Source organism: Podarcis erhardii (genome assembly GCF_964252035.2).
Source record: "Podarcis erhardii genome assembly, chromosome: 7".
In the NCBI taxonomy this organism is placed as follows: domain Eukaryota; kingdom Metazoa; phylum Chordata; class Lepidosauria; order Squamata; family Lacertidae; genus Podarcis; species Podarcis erhardii.
In genome coordinates, this window is record NC_138511.1 from 46093917 (window position 1) to 46109502 (window position 15586).

A 15586-nucleotide genomic window follows, 5' to 3' on the forward strand; every position below is an offset into this window, starting at 1 on the left:
GGCAGAGGCTCCTGGGAAGTGTAGTTCTCGAGCCGCCACGAAATAGCGCTGGGGAGAGCGAGCGCTGCGTATCTCTGGCGAGCAAAACGGCGCCCGCATTGTTTCTCTGAGTACCGACCGCGGGTGAGCAAATGCTTGCTTCGCCAGCAGGAGAATTTCGATGCTACCAAATGTCGCCAAGCTCCTCCTTTCATCCGCAACAGATAATATATAGGTTTCTGATAAGCACCCGAGATAGAAAGCTATCCCAGATCTGTGAGCCAGACTTAGTAGAATGTAGGGGCTGATAAGAGGGACCAACTAATTAATTTGCTACAGTTTCCATGGTTTTATATAGTATCTTGCTGTTGTATTTTATTGATTTGTGAGCCTTCCAGACAACTCCTGCTATAAAGGTAGTTAATAATAGTAACGATGAAAAGCTCAACTTTAAGCAGCTTGGAAAAATTAAAAAAAGTGTTTGTTTTTAAGCTTTTACACACACATATCCCATCATATTTTTTCCAGTTATACGGTTGGTAGGTATTGAGGAAAGGGCTTTCTTGGTGGTGGCAGCAACTCAGTTAATTTTTTTAAAGCTCTGGCCCAGCATCCTCTGACAGTGGCCAACCAGATGCCAGTGAGAAGTTTGCTTCCCACCAGTTGCTTGGGAAACAGTAGAGTGGTATTGCACTCACCTTCTGCTTGTTGGCTTCTGAAAACATCTGGTTGGCCACTGTGGAAAACTGTATGGTGGACTAGTAGATGGGCCTTTCATCTGACAAATATCTTCTTATGTTATTCTTCCTATTATTTATGAACACCTCTAGGTGCTGTACCATTATTTTAAAAATAATATAGTCCCTCCCTGCAGAATCGTAGTCTAATTATAGATGTGATAGGTGAGGCAAAAGGAATGAGGAGGGGAGAGGAAAGCAAACACTTAACCAATGGCAGCTTCACTGGCCAATGGATGGAGCCAGTTGGTCTCTCTGTTGGTCTCCTGACATTTGTAGCTCATGTGCTATGGCACTATGCAATATCTAAGAGACTGTTAAGCTGTTTGGAAAACAGAAGATATTTATATCCATTAAGCAAGATGGTTTGCACAGCAAGCATCACTAGTGGGTACACAAAACATGACCATTACCAGCCAGTCTACCAACCAACCACCAATGGAATGAACAGAATGCTACAGTCCTTGTGTAGCCTAGCAACTGGTATGAAGGGAAAGCAGAGCAATGCTTGTAGGGGCCTACTGGTCACCACAAGACAGAGCAGACTGTCCCCTATATGAGCTCACTCTTGTCTAGACAAGAGTGCCACAACCTTGGTGGGGGCCACATACTTATTTTACCATTGTGTGCAAACTGCCCAGATTCACCGAGTTCAAGTCCTCCATTTGAATGATAGTCCCCAGGGTGTTTTTAGTAGAGGGGAATTTGAACAGAAGGTCTTTGGATATTATAAAAGGTATCTAATGTGGTGTACATATTTAATTCACAAAAATGGTCTCATGGACCACAGAGAAAAGAAACAGTGCTCAGGAATCATCAGCTTTTGATATGCAGAAATGACAGTGATTCTTCTGTCCACCGACTACATCCCATCCTTAGCTTATATCTTTCTCAGAGCTATGGGCCAACAGGAAACGAGAAAGGAGGGGAAAACACTTTTAAAGCTAAGATTTTGATCAGATTTAGGATTTCAGGCTTTAAGATTCCATCAGACCTCTGTGACTCATGATGCAACCAAGAGATGAAAAAAGCGGTGACCTTGTTGACATCCTTAGCATGGAACAAAATTCCCTGTGGGAGTGCTTCAGTTAAGGGAGGAAGGAAGGAGCATCTGTTAGTTAATTTTAAGGGCAGATCTGCATGAGGGAGAAACTGCCTATCCTTGTGGCATATCAAGGACTAAAACAAGAGGCCTGCCATCCACTGCAGAGTGCTGCTGACATCAAAGGCTACAGGAAATGTTCTTAGAATGATAGGATGCCAGAATTATTGAACAATCCTTCTCTGAGACTCGGTCAGTGCTACAGAAATTGGTGCAGGTGTTAAATCCTCACTACCTGTCTTTCTTGCACTCAGAATGTGAGTGCAAAATAATAATGAGAGCACCTGAGGAAGGCAGAGGGAAAAGAGACAGAGCTGCAATTCAGTTAAATTATTGCCTCTTCCATATACACATTGGGTGGCTTTAGGCAAGATGAAATTTGTTAGCCTCACCACCCCAAAAAGCTGGAATAACAGGGCTGCAAGTGTGCTCCTGTGCAAGGTTCCAGCCAGTCTGCATGCCCTCTTCCAGCTTACAACATTTACTTGTTTACAGCACCCTTTACCCCAGTGTTTGACTATAAAGACTATCAGAGCAGTGTACAAGAACAACAGCAGGAAGGCTGTTTCTACCCTCACCTGTACAATCTAAAAGACATGCCACACAAAGAAAGAGAGAGGAGGGAGGAGAGGGGAAAGCCTGCTCAGGTGCCAGTTAAAGTTGCGGTATTTATAACAACCACTCAATTCTCTCCCTCGCTTTAGTCCCCCCAGCCATTTGTTTGTTTATTTCTACAAGCTTTAGAATTTCATAATTGACTCCATTTCGTTACAGAAGAGTCCACACTGATAAAAAAAATTCAGTATGAATAGATAGGTGTATTTTATTATCCAGTCTTAAGAGTTGGTGTAAAGTAGGTGCAGTAAACCTGTGGTCCTCCAGATGTTGAACTACAGCTCCCATCATCCCTGACCAGTGGCCATGCTAGCTGGGGCTGATGGAGGTTGGAGTCAAACAACATCTGGGGAGCCATAGGTTTGCTACCCCATTGTAAAGGTTAGAATAGGATAACATTATAGAAATTTATACTGCAACCTTCAGACAGATCGCTAGGGCAGCTTACAATACAAAATCAAAAGTCTGATTTTAGAAAATGATTAAAATGTATGTTTAAAAAAACACACACACGCAAAACGCTACATATTAAAAGCAGTAGAATCCAAAATCTAAACTGAACATAAGCAGAGGCCTGTGTCAGATGTGTGGTTTCTGATCTTTCTTCCATTGCAGTCAATGGCTGGTTCTGCACGGATCCCCAATGACAAGAAAACAGGTGGGAAGGCAGCGCCTCCTCATTTCCTGTTCCAGCTGGCTGCAGCCCTGGACAACCCCACCATCAAGTCACTGGAGGTAAAGGATGAGTGCTGTAGTTATGAGAAAAAGAAGGCGATGCAGATAGCACAGGATATCCTGTTTACAGACGCTGAGGACATACCACAGGCTCGTAAAGCAGGGAAAAGTGAAAATCATGTTGCAGAAATGTCTGGAGAGAAGCATGTTAGGTATAGTGTGGTGGTTAGTGTTGGACTTGGACCTGGGAAACGAGGGTTCACATCCTCCCACTCAGACATGAAGCGCCCTGGCTGACCTTGGGCCAATCACAGTCTCTTAGCCTAACCTACCTCTCAGGGCTGTGGGTGTTTGTCAGCTACCCACATGAAGCACCATGCTGCCTCTGTTAAAAGCAGCTTCAGGGAATTAACAAGCAGCAGCAGCCCTACAAAGATATTCCATAGGAACAAAGGAAGCTGCCTTTTACAGAGTCAGGTCATTGGTCCATCTAGCTTAACAGAGCCTACACTGACTGGCAGCAGTTTCCCTGAGTTTCTTTTGGGACATTCCCAGTCCTAGCTGAAGATGGCAGGGATTGAACTAGGGATATTCTGCATGCAAAGCAGATGCCTCACTGCTGAGGCAAGGGGCCATAGCTCAGAGGGATCCAGTGCTCCACCTAGCAGTGCTGAGACAAGAACTTACCTGCTCATAACTGCCTGACCAAGGATGGTAACACACAAAAATGATCATTGATCCCTCCCAGTAATGGCTCTTGATCCCTCCCAATAGTGGCCCTTTGTTCCCCCAAAAGAATTACTCCAAGGTCACCCCATAAAGCTGAGAGCGTCCTCCACTGGGTTTGCCCTTTTAAAAAAATTATATGCCTTTTCTAGGCAGCCAATCCCTTCAACATCAGAATGTGCCAGACGTTAAATGTGCCTGGGTTTGGGATTTTAAAGGTTTTTTTTAACAGCCTCATCAGGATCTGGAGCCTTTCTCTCTGTGAGATGGTGCCACTGAAATTTTTCTCCCACTGCAAGAAGCAAGTTGTGCCTTTCGGAATCTGAAACCCATTGTTCTCTCCAGTGATGCTACCTTGCTAGAGTTCTCCAAATTTTGTTCAGGGGTGCAGGGTGGTTTATTTTGTGTTTACTATAACACTGGGCTAAAAAAAAAAACCCCTGACCACCCAGATGTTAGTGGACTCCGGCTCCCAGCAGCCCCAGCCAGCATGCCCAGTGATATGAGGTCAGAACAGTAGTCCCAACATAATCTGTAACAGGACTAGTTCAGATTTCCAGAGGGGGGCTTAGCGAGGTGGACCCAGCAAGAGGGTAGTGAATAGTGGCATGGCTGAGGCCCCTGGGCCTGATCTGGAGGGCCACAAGTTCCCCACTTTTGCCCTATGACTACCATGATCTATTCTGAAAGCATTTCCCTCTCTTATAGAACTTAGGAGATGTGGTGCCCAAAGGTGGCAGATGACTTGCTTAATATGAAATGCTGGAAGCTTCCCCTTCTTGTGGTCTCCAAGAAACCTCTGGAGGGATCATGAAACCAGGGTTTTGTTCTTGCCATTGGCCTTCTCTACTGACTATGTGCATCTTCCCACAGTGGCATGAAGATGGGAAAGGGATTCTTCTCCATGCCAAGTTGTTTGAGGAAGAGATCCAGAGGCACCAAGAGCTGTTTACAGAACTCAGGCATCTGAAATCCGTTCCTGTGCTTCAGGCCTGGCTAGCAACCTATGGCTTTAAAGCAAGAATGGTGAAGTAGGTCACGATGGGTTTCCATATATTTCCCACGGCAAAGAAGCAGAGCACATGGGAGAAGGAACTAAAGTTAAATGTTTAAGGATGTCAGAAAGCAGAACTGAAAGAAACCTCTGCACAATTGTGCTGGATACCTGGCACTGGGCAAGATGGAGCAATGGCCACTATAAGGCAGCTTCATAAATACCTCCCTCCCATCTATGTTCCGAATGCTGCCCAGTGAACATTTTTGCTGGTAGTCCTAGCACTGATAATGCAGCCTGGCATTGCAAGGGAGGCAGCTAATTCAGGGGGAAGATGCTGGTGGCAACAGCAGCACCACACCATCCCTTCCATGCCCCTCTGATCCTTCTTGGCCTTTCCCTGACATTATGATGGCTGTCCCATCTACCTGCCAAAGTTGGTCTGTGGAGCCAAAGTTTCCCACTCCTGTTCCAGCAAATGGAGCCCAAGGCCTGTACTGGATTGTGGGACATTCACTGGAACCAGACCCCTTTCCCTTTGACTCCTCAGCCCTCTTGCATCTTGTTTCTCCCCCACAGAACCGATTCTGAAATGCTTGTTTTCCAACATGCCGATTTCAAGAAGCTCCCTCCAAGGGTGGAGGAGACAGAGGGCCCCAAAACGGAAGGTTCTCTTGTGCCCAAACAGTCCAAGAAATCCAAGAAAAGGAAAAGCACACTGGATATCACTGTGGTCCCAGCTGCTAGCACAGCAGGCACATTGCTTCCAGAGCCTACAGGTGTAGAGAGTGAGTGCAAAGAAATGGGAAGTTACAAGCTAGGTTTTTTCAGTATCAGGGCATGATTCCTGGTGGGGGAAGAGAGAGATTGGATGCATCTGAGATACTAGTTTCAACTTAGTGATATCTACAGTAAGAATGACTGGGTTGTACAGAATGATCATATTTCCCACAGCTAATACTGGCAATCACCAGCACAGGCTGGTGGGCTTAGAGTTGAAGAAGTAGCAGTCCCTTAAAAGCTATATATGTATCTTACATAGAAAAAGGGGACAGTTAGCTGCAGCTTTTCAAAACACCAGGAAATCCTTCTGAGCTGGCCTCCAAGCAGGATGGATATTACTTCTAACTTTAGCCCCATGATCCCAAACCATCCCTAATTCCCAGCACTTCTTGAAAAGTGCACAAACAGGCACCAAAAACAGGCAGCTGTGTGTCTGCTTGAACTCGTAATAACTTCTTCTTCAACTACATTTCAATATAAGGGGAATAAAAATTCTGCTTCCCAAGTCCTTGTGCTATATTTAGGAAGACATCAGTTCATTCTCAAGGGGCAGAAAAAGAACCCTCACAAGTTCTTACTGCTCCATCAATGATGTGAACTAAGAAGCCTGGCTGTTTGCTGGGGTAGCTGCAGATAGAAGCAAGGTGTAGAGGGGCAGACCATCATCTGCAAGAAAACGTACACGTGTGTGTGTGTGTGTGTATCATTCTCATCTCACCAACAGCCTTTGCCTTATAAGCCATCTATCTTCCAGCATTCACTGTCATTATTTGTAGGAAAGTCACAGCGTCTGCGTCCCTTATACCAATATATCAACTATGATAACCCAGAGATGAACAGCCCCTCAGACAAACAGTGTGACCTGCCTCCGCTGGAAGTGCATTCTGCTCTAGAGAATAAGACAGGCCCATTGGAACCAAGAATAACTCCACTCAAAGGTAACAGGTTAGGAATAAAAAAGGGAGCTTCACATGCTCCTTCCTCACAAATCCAATACCACAACAAGGGTTGGAGTAGAACAATGGGTTCAGCTGAATTTGAGCTGTGAGAGACCAATAAGACAGATGAACCTGCTATTTCATGTAGTCCCCCTGTTTATTTTTAGTCAAAGAATTCCAAGAGCTTCCATTGTGGGCTCAGAAAGCCACTGGTCCGCTATCACACTGCTTCTGCATACCTGCTCATGGGACAGGACAATGGTTCATATTGACTATTTTTTTGTTGCAGAAGACAAAGGAAAAGAGCTGAGAATTCCGACAAGTGCCACTTCAGGAGTTGCAGCAAAGGCTGAAGTAGACAAGTCTACTCAGGTGGACATTGATAAGATGCTCAGCGTCTGTGCCGCTCATCTAGTCCCACCACTGTCGCCACAGCACAAGTAGCAACATCTAACAGAATGCTTAGCTCCTCCAAGAGACAAGGCCTGAGACAGTCATTTTGCTAGATGCTCCTTTATGCTACCAATTGTATTTCCCCAAATGTTGATTATATTAAGGTGTCAAGTGTTTGCATTGTCTCCTCACTTGCCTCTAAAACAACAACAATGGTGGTATACCCTACCTCCATTTTATCCTTTACAAATATACTCAGTCTGGCAACAATATATCTCATCTGTGCTGGAAGGTGGTGAAAGAGACTAATAATTGGACATTTGTGCCTCTTCCCCTCTTTAAACTGGCTATATTTGCATTCCATCAAAGGAAAAGGAAGAGCACATAACCTCACCTCCCCCCAATAACAATAACAGTAACAACCACCACCACCAGAAAATGAAAGACTTACAAAATGGGAAGCGGCGAGTATCATACTGCTCTTTGCCACTAAGAGAAAAAGAGAATTCACATATGTAATCAAAGAAAGAGCCTTCATTAAATTATTTTTCTATCTGCTCATGTTTGCATAAAAACCCAATCAAAGATTTCCAATGGCTTATCTAGTGTGGACCTCCTTATCTTCACAGGTCTTGACAAAGCATTTAAATTCTCAAATTCCACATATTGTAAACAGAAAGTTGGGAGGTTCCCTTACTCTAGAATTTGGACTTTTCCAGTACAAAACACTGTCCACACTGTCTTTTGTTAGTCCAGTTGTATAAAATCAACATCTGCAACTAGAATTAAGGATACAGCGGTTTGGGTTAAAAATAATTTTAAAAGCTCAGAATAGAAAAATAGGGTGTTTTCCACAGGGAAGAGAAAAACAGCTGATCTAGGTTCTTGATTTTATCTATTTTTAGTTTTTCTTCCATAATGTTACCATTTACAAAAACACAAGAAAGGTTGCTTATTAATGCTTTATATTAATGTACAGGATTAAAACCTAGTAGGAAAATGAAGTAGGAAAACAATAAAAACATTCAAGTAAACAGTATTATTTATACAAAAATTAGCTACTGCTTCTCAGTGTCAGCCTAGTGAAGAGCAGCTCTGAGATCTGGTAGTTGTGCACTATGATCTGCTACGCAAGAAGCACCACAGCTCCCACAGGATACAAGTCAGGACAAGGGATAGGGAACATTGTCTGGTGTTCGATTAAATCAACTACCCCTGTCAGCATGCAGCTGAAAACAGCAGTTGAATATTCCTTTTCTTATCAACTTCATATCCCTTGACAGATGAATTACCTGCTTCATTAAACAACAATCACTGACTTAGATTTGGCTTCTGTGCTACCAAGCAATCATTGGCGGCATTTGGCAGCACTGAGCAGGGCAAGAGAGAATGCAGGAAAAGAAGTGCAAGAGGCCTTCAGTCTCTGCTATGGGAAAGGAGCACCAGCACGTGCAAACAGCAGGTGAATGCCACACAGCACTCAACTGACTTCTAGAACAGCTAGTCTTAAAGACAGAGACCAAATTGGAAGTATTCGGTACCGAGGCACAGACTAGATGGATGTGGTTGTCTTTTGTGTGTCAACCCTGCTCTTATGTAAAGCAGGAAGTCTGTAGGATGAAAATATAACATAAGGAATGCAGGAAGGAGGATGCTCAATCCTCCCCCCTTGCACACTTTCTTCCTCTCAGTCCACTACTCCAACAACTTTTTCCATTTCCAGCCCACTTTTGGAATCAGAGCCAGGGACAGACCAAAATGGCTGGAACAAATGATTGGAGGAAGGGAAGGCATGGGAGAGTTCAGTGGCCTTTTCCTGAACACTTTCTTTTACTGTTACAACAAAACAGGGGTGGGGTTTTGTGTGAACAGGGAGGATACAGGAAAATACATGTCCACCACCTAGTTTGATATTGAGCTGTAGAGACTACAAATTGTTCTCTTTGAGGACCGTACTTCTGTATTTGCCTCACTTTTACCACATCAAGAAGAATCCTAAAAGGTAACTTGTCTTCCTGTTCTTAAACAACCATCTCTAGTGCTACATTCAAACTGCAAAAATACATGAGCTGTGCACAGAAGGGAGACAGACTTGTCCCCAATGGTAGAAATCCCACCTTTTCGTTTTAGCTACTTCTAAGTGCAAAGGGCAATTCAAGTTTTCCTAACAATACAAAGTTCAAAAAGTTTAGCTTTAAAAAAAACAGTGACACAAATCTGCAACATTTAAAATGCTCTTAAATGAGTTTAAAAACCAAAAGGATTTCCTTTGAGGTTTTGCCCGCAATTATAATTCCCCATTATACCTCCTCCCACCCCTTGAATATGAAACAAATGTATCCATGTTAAAGTTTTCTGCACATATTCAATATTCTGCTCATTAGGAATATTTCTATTATAGGTTATTTCTCTGTAATGCATCACAGAGGTTTTGATTGGCATCTGGCTCCTCAGTCATTACTTCCACAGATTCCCAATCCCCAGACCGGCTGGATTTTTTAATAGCATCTACTACACTTTGCATATAGAGACCATCTTCAAAAGAAGCCGCCATTGCAACTGGCTTGGGATCCCAGGTTCGCTGGTCTTCCTGGTCTTGGAAGGACTGACGCAGAGCTTGCACCAGGTACACCATCCCTTTGAGGTACAGAAGGGGTATGTCTTTGAATCCTTTTTCTGAAAGTCCTGCATGGACATTCAAAGAGTCTGCAAACAGGAGTTCTTCCTGGGGAGCAGTGTTCTTCTGGCCATACAAATCTGTCCCCCGTGCTATAAGGCGCCCTGCTGACCCTACAATCATGACCTCATGAACAAATGACCCAGGCATGTTGAAGTTCAGAGTCACAGTGCTACAGATACCTCCTGACATCAGCATTTGGAAAAAGCAAAAATCATCACTTGTGACATGGCGGATGCCATTGATGGCAGAGTTCTGCTTCACAAAGGTTTTCAGTAACCCATGAACCTTCTCTGCCTTTCGACTTGTCAGGTGAGTGAGGAGGTCTATAATGTAAGTCCCCATTGTGTGGAGGCCACCCCCACCCATCAGTTCATCACAGATCCAGTTGTACTTGTGGCTGAGAAGGCTTCCCCAGTACACTCGCACGTCACAGACCAGAACATTGCCCACATAGTGCTCTTCTATTAACTGCTTCATCTTGATGAATGCTGGTAGAAAACGCAGGACATTGCCTACAATGCTCATGAGCTTGGGGTAGTATCTGGCAGCTGTGACCATTCTGAAAGCATCCACAGAGGTAGCAGCTTTCTCACAGATGACATTCTTTCCAATACCTGTGAATAAAGGAGACAAATTTTAGTTCAGATTTTGCTAGGCAGCCTCAAGCAAATAGAGGATTCTTATCTGTCAGTACAGTGTCATCCTTGTTCAGTTCATAAAGTACAGAAAAAGGAAGGATGACTAGCAGCCATGTGTGCAACCATCTAATGCAGAAACCCCATCTCTCTAGCTGTTTTGGGACTACAAGTCCCTTCAGCAGTTGTGAATTGGCAGTTGTGGTCCAAAACAGCTGAAGGGGACCAGGCTGGGGAGGCACTAGATATTCTACAAAAGTAAGCATTCAGTCAGGTTTCTTCAACCTGGTGCCCATGTCCAGCTGTTTTAAACTAAAGCTCCCATCAGTCCCAACCAGTAAAACCATACTGGTTTGAAGAAGACAGGAGCTGCAGTGCAAAACAAATGGTGGGTACCAGGTTGGCAATCAGTGCTCTAGAGAGATGCTCCCCACCACCAAGGATTAAGTACCAAGATATGGTATTTGCAGACACCCAGTGGCCGGTGAAGCTGAAGAAACATGTTGGTGCATTTTACTCAATCCCTGAGGGACTGTGGAAATGTGGATATTTAGTTTAACCACAGTAAGATTCCCTCTCTAATCTGCAGAAAAACATTTTTTGTTTTGGAGATCTGCCATCCTGTGTGAACTGTACTTGAGGAATGGGAAACTTAGGCAAGGGATACTTTTACCTTTCTACTTCCTGTTTACTATGTTTCTGAAACATACGGACCTTGATACTTATAAAAGGAAAAAGTCAAGTAATCATGCTATATGCTCTTCCAATGAGCATCTAGCTGTAATTGCCTTAACAATGCTGCTAGTTTAATATGCAATAGCAAAGTCAAGTTAGCAAATACTAAAAATTTCCTTACAGTAACAAAAAGAGTTCACTCCTTCCATCAGCTAATGCAAAAGAATGATTTTTCATTCAAACATGTTTTTGGGATAAGTAGAAGAAGTGGTAGTAATATCACAGATGGCAGAAAGTCAAGTATCACTCCAATTTATGTAACATGAGACAACGATATGATACAAACATACTGTGCCAAAATGAAGCATTCAGTTTTATAATATTAAGTAATCAGCAACAGTCTGAGAACACAACTGGGAATCTATTAAAGGGGAGATGAATTTTAAATAACCACAACTTGTTTCAGATAATCAACAGCACAGTACCTAAAGCTTTCACAGCAATTTGTCGTGTGAGTGGTGGAGGGATGTTGATGCAAACCAGATCCACATCCTGGTGCAGCAAGACATCATCTGTCCGACTTGTGTAGAAGGAAATATTCATTTCCTCAGCTAGTTGCTTTGCTTCTTCTTCAGTCTTCCCCCATAGTGCCTTGATGGAAAAACCTTCAGCTCTCAGCAGAGGCACTAGCACCCGAGCTGAGCTCCCAGTCCCAAATACCCCAACACCAGGAAGCATTTTCATTTTGTATTATTTTTCCAATTCAGTTCCCAAGGGCAAGACTAAGGCATAAAAACAAAGCTTCTTGGCATCCTGTTTCATACATAATTCCTAAAACAGAATAAAATAAAGTGTAAGCAAAAGGAGCCATTTATACGTTCTGCATAAATCTGTGGCTATTTGTAGTCAACACTAATACAAGTGCAGTTCAAGGCTGGTTATTCAACATCAAATTTGTTTGAAGCTATTCATTTTAAGACTACATCTTTATATTTTAATTCTTCACATATACTGTGTCATACTAAAATATCTATTGTATCCTTCAGAGGAAATCCAAGTATGTGTTTTTCTAGTTTGAAACTTTCTAGTAAGTTACCTCTACCCTAGTAAGTCACTCTTTCAAATACAAAAAAACACTGAAATGGTGGTGCTTAAATATAACACACAAGCTGAAGCAGCACTGGAAATTACCAAAGGATCAAGCTATTAAATGTTAAGAAAGAGGACATTTTCAGGTTTTCTAATATCACTTGATATTATATCTTTAAAGGAAAAAAAGTGGATACTGAAAGTATATTTATTGACAATATAAGCAGCAATAGAGTATGCTATGCAAAATTCTCACTTCATTTTTATCATTTGAATAATATATTTTATGGCCTTCATATGCCTTTGAGGTATATCCTTCCATACATGTTGCTGTGGCCTTTGGCTCTTACATCATCTTGAAATCTTTATGGGCATAAGACATTGGTAAGAATTTTCCTTGAGGGGTTATATAAATAAGAGCTATATTAAAATAATAACCATATATATTAGATGCAAGATAGAGCTCCACAATTATGAGCAAGACTGGACAATCATAAATCCTATCACAAATCTTACCAACCTGCCTGGCAAGAAAGCTGTTAAACATTGTGCACATTATTTATATGACAGCCCTACAAGCAGACAGTCAAACCTATCCAGAACATACAGCAAGCAAGCAGTGCTTGTTGAGGCCTGGGGATCACTGGATTTTGACTGTTTTCATGCACTAATACTACATCTTGTAGAATTCTCTGAGTTATATTTTATCTGCACAATCATAATGAATTTCAGGAACTAAAATGCTTTTTCTGTGCAGCCTGAGCAGGAGCAGTCAACGACGTTATAGTTAATGGTTGTAGCCTGTCTTCACTTACCCCACCCGACAGCCCTGCTCACAGTTGTGAAGAGCATTCATACATTATGAATGGTCCATGTCACCATTAAGAAAAAGGGGTAGGAATAGACCAATATATATGTGGACAGTCCCTGGATAAAATTAATTTTTTTCTTTAAGCTCCCAAAGTTCTTAACCTAGCTCAAGGTTGTCATCTGAACTAGTCAGATATTTAACTGATAATCAGTCACAAGTCAGTCCATCGTTTGAAAAATAAGACTAGACATTCTGTTTTGGCGACTGTAACCTTGGTTTAAGGAGCCATTTGGTGCCTAGCTTATATATGCCAGTTTCTAACACTGTCCCCATTCCTACCATACCCTCACATATTTTACACACATACTCCACTGCGGCTGACCCTCATGGCTTGTAGTCCTATTCTTATGGCCAGTTCTTTCAGCTTCTGCCTAGTCAAACCCATTCTATTTACGTATTGTACTTTTTTAAAAAATGGAAAGTGTTTCTCTTCAAAACCTGTGACAAGCATGGAAAACAGCTACTACCAATTAAGGTTCTGAACTCCAATAATTACATAGTCCTTTATTGTACATTGCCTGTGATGCTTTAACAGAGAATTCATGAACAATATGATTAAAACTTTTCCACTCTGCCTGTCCTCCACATATATCCCACTTCACTTCCTCCACACTTTATATCTGCCCTTTCCTTTCACAATACACATCCTCCCACACAATTGCCATTTACTGCTGTCATGAATGGCTGCTGCATACATTTGAGCTTTGTATAGAAATGTTACAGGCTATATCTCTTACATTTCTTTGCCTTTGGGCCCCAATGTTTACTTCTCTGAACCTATTTTTTTTTTAAAAAACACCCTCCTCGCCACACACTCTTCAAGCATCTTTTACAAAGTAGATTCTGACAGACAAATATGGGGTCCTTTAAGGTGCCACAGGACCCGCCTTTCAATGATAAAAAATAGAGATACTTGATTCATTCACTCACCCACATTCATACATACTGTATATACTGTCTGCCTGGTTCAGAGGGCCTCGAGTTCCCCGCCCCGATACACGCCTGATCCTTCACGCATCGGACGAAGCCCACAATAAACCTCTTAAGACTTTTTAAGGCGCCAAGAGACTCACTGTTGCTTGGGCTGCAGACCAACACGGGTCCGCAAGGTCGTCTGTCACCTAGCATAAAGGAACACACGCGCGCGCCAACAAGAAGCCCTTCTCCCTCGTGCAGGGACCTCACCTACCCCACTTGCCCCCCGCCTTGAATAGCGCGGCTTCTGCCCCGCCCTTCCTTCCCTCCTCTACACGCCTTTCACGATCACACACACACACCCACCCCGCGTTCATTTTCGCCTCAGAGTCAGATTCCAGACGCTCCCGCTTTCCCATGGAGGAAGGTGGTGGTGATGATGATGACGGAGGGAGGGAGGGAGGGAGGGAGGGAGGAGTAAGGAACATCTACGTCCACCCCCCCCCTCACCTCACCTCACCTGAGGGCCGCAGCGCCTCTTGGTCTCTCTCTCTTGCGTGCTACAAGTGCTCGCGCGCGCGCGCACGGCTTCTCGCGCACTGCCCGAGGTACCGGCCGCCTAGGTCACATTTCTCTCCCCCTCCCACCTATCGGGCTTTTCCTTCTTGCGCAAGCGCGAAGGGCCGGGGAGGAGGCGGGGGCGGCGACGTTGCCGGCTCCCTCTTAAAGGCGCAGTGCCGATTCTTTCACTTGGCTTGAACGCGGTCCTGCAGAGCTTAACCAACCTCGGCAAGGTCGTGGTAGGGATTCAACGAGGGTGGGGACCTTGGAGGAAAAGGTGGGCTATAAATTCAACAAATAAATAAATGCAACAAATAAAGTGGTTGGTGGAAGCGGGCAGGGAAAGCAGTGCCTGGGTGTAGCTGCCTCCGCAATTGCCTGCATTACTGCATAGTGATGCTATGTCAGAAACAGATTAGAAAATGTAAATGGTGGCTTGCACAGTGTGGGGTGGAGGGACCTAAGACAGGTGTCTATAGTGGGCCTTGCTGGAGTGCTGGACTTCTGGCAACTGCCCGAGGAAGCTATGTGCTGGAGTTGTTCCAGGCTATTCTACTTTGCAGGGCTGTTGTGAAGATTTTTTTAAAAACAACAACAACAACAACAACAAGAACAACAACAACAACAACAACAGGGGTGCCGGAGTAAATGATGACATATCCTAAGTTCATTAATGAAAGGGTGTAATAGAAATGCAATAAAATAAGCATATCATGCTGCTAGGGAATGTATTATTTCAACCTTGTCAACAAGCTTACAAAAGTTACCAGAATGCATTTTTTCTTTTTTATACTAACCTGAGGGGACTGGCTAAAGAGGGGCAGAAAGCCTGTTGTGTTTTTATGCTGTATGTGAAAGAGGGGGGCTTCATTCACATGTATGCAATCCCTTATCACCTATGGCAGAGGTGAGCAACCTGAGTTCTGAGTACCAAATGTGGCCCTCCACATCCTTCTCTGACTCTGCTGCACAGCCTCAAGTGCTTTCTCCTGGCTGCAATGTGTTCTTGAAGAGTGGTGATAGCTCTCCCCTGCCTGGACAGAAGATACGTTACATTCACCCCAATCTAAGGCTAGTGAGAGACTTAAGGCAGCCAGTGCTTCCCTCTGGTCTGGTTTCCTTGGAATGAGTATTTTTGAAGACTGGTGTCTTTTTGATATATGGTTTTATTTACCCCCACACACAACCAGAGCACAAGATGAAAAGCTCATAGCATCA

General features: G+C 43.5%; 2 protein-coding genes across 5 annotated transcripts; one reads left to right on the top strand and one right to left on the bottom strand.

Annotated features, from left to right (window-relative positions):
• The first annotated feature begins 11 nt into the window (after positions 1-11).
• On the top strand, positions 12-7118 carry LOC309346677 (uncharacterized protein C16orf86 homolog). 2 transcript variants are annotated; one of them, XM_081870578.1, is made up of 6 exons: positions 12-123; positions 3049-3168; positions 4708-4865; positions 5408-5616; positions 6388-6549; positions 6839-7118. In XM_081870578.1, exons 2-6 carry the CDS (start codon positions 3052-3054, stop codon positions 6991-6993), a joined length of 801 nt encoding a protein of 266 aa, XP_081726704.1. In that variant the 5' UTR covers positions 12-123; positions 3049-3051; the 3' UTR covers positions 6994-7118. The 2 variants fall into 2 exon arrangements, with proteins under 2 accessions (XP_081726704.1, XP_081726703.1); XM_081870577.1 differs by lacking the exon at positions 12-123 and adding an exon at positions 1048-1452.
• On the bottom strand, positions 3186-14492 carry GFOD2 (Gfo/Idh/MocA-like oxidoreductase domain containing 2). Of its 3 annotated transcripts, none has more exons than XM_081870566.1 (5): positions 14328-14490; positions 11418-11763; positions 9367-10236; positions 7394-7431; positions 3186-3535 (listed from the first exon to the last, which is right to left on the bottom strand). In XM_081870566.1, the coding sequence occupies exons 2-5, from the start codon at positions 11674-11676 to the stop codon at positions 3509-3511; spliced, it is 1194 nt and encodes a 397-aa protein (XP_081726692.1). In that variant the 5' UTR covers positions 11677-11763; positions 14328-14490; the 3' UTR covers positions 3186-3508. The 3 variants fall into 3 exon arrangements, with proteins under 3 accessions (XP_081726692.1, XP_081726691.1, XP_081726693.1); XM_081870565.1 differs by lacking the exon at positions 3186-3535 and adding an exon at positions 5630-6277 and having other exon boundaries at positions 14328-14492; XM_081870567.1 differs by lacking the exons at positions 3186-3535; positions 7394-7431 and having other exon boundaries at positions 7891-10236; positions 14328-14486.
• Positions 14493-15586: the final 1094 nt, after the last annotated feature.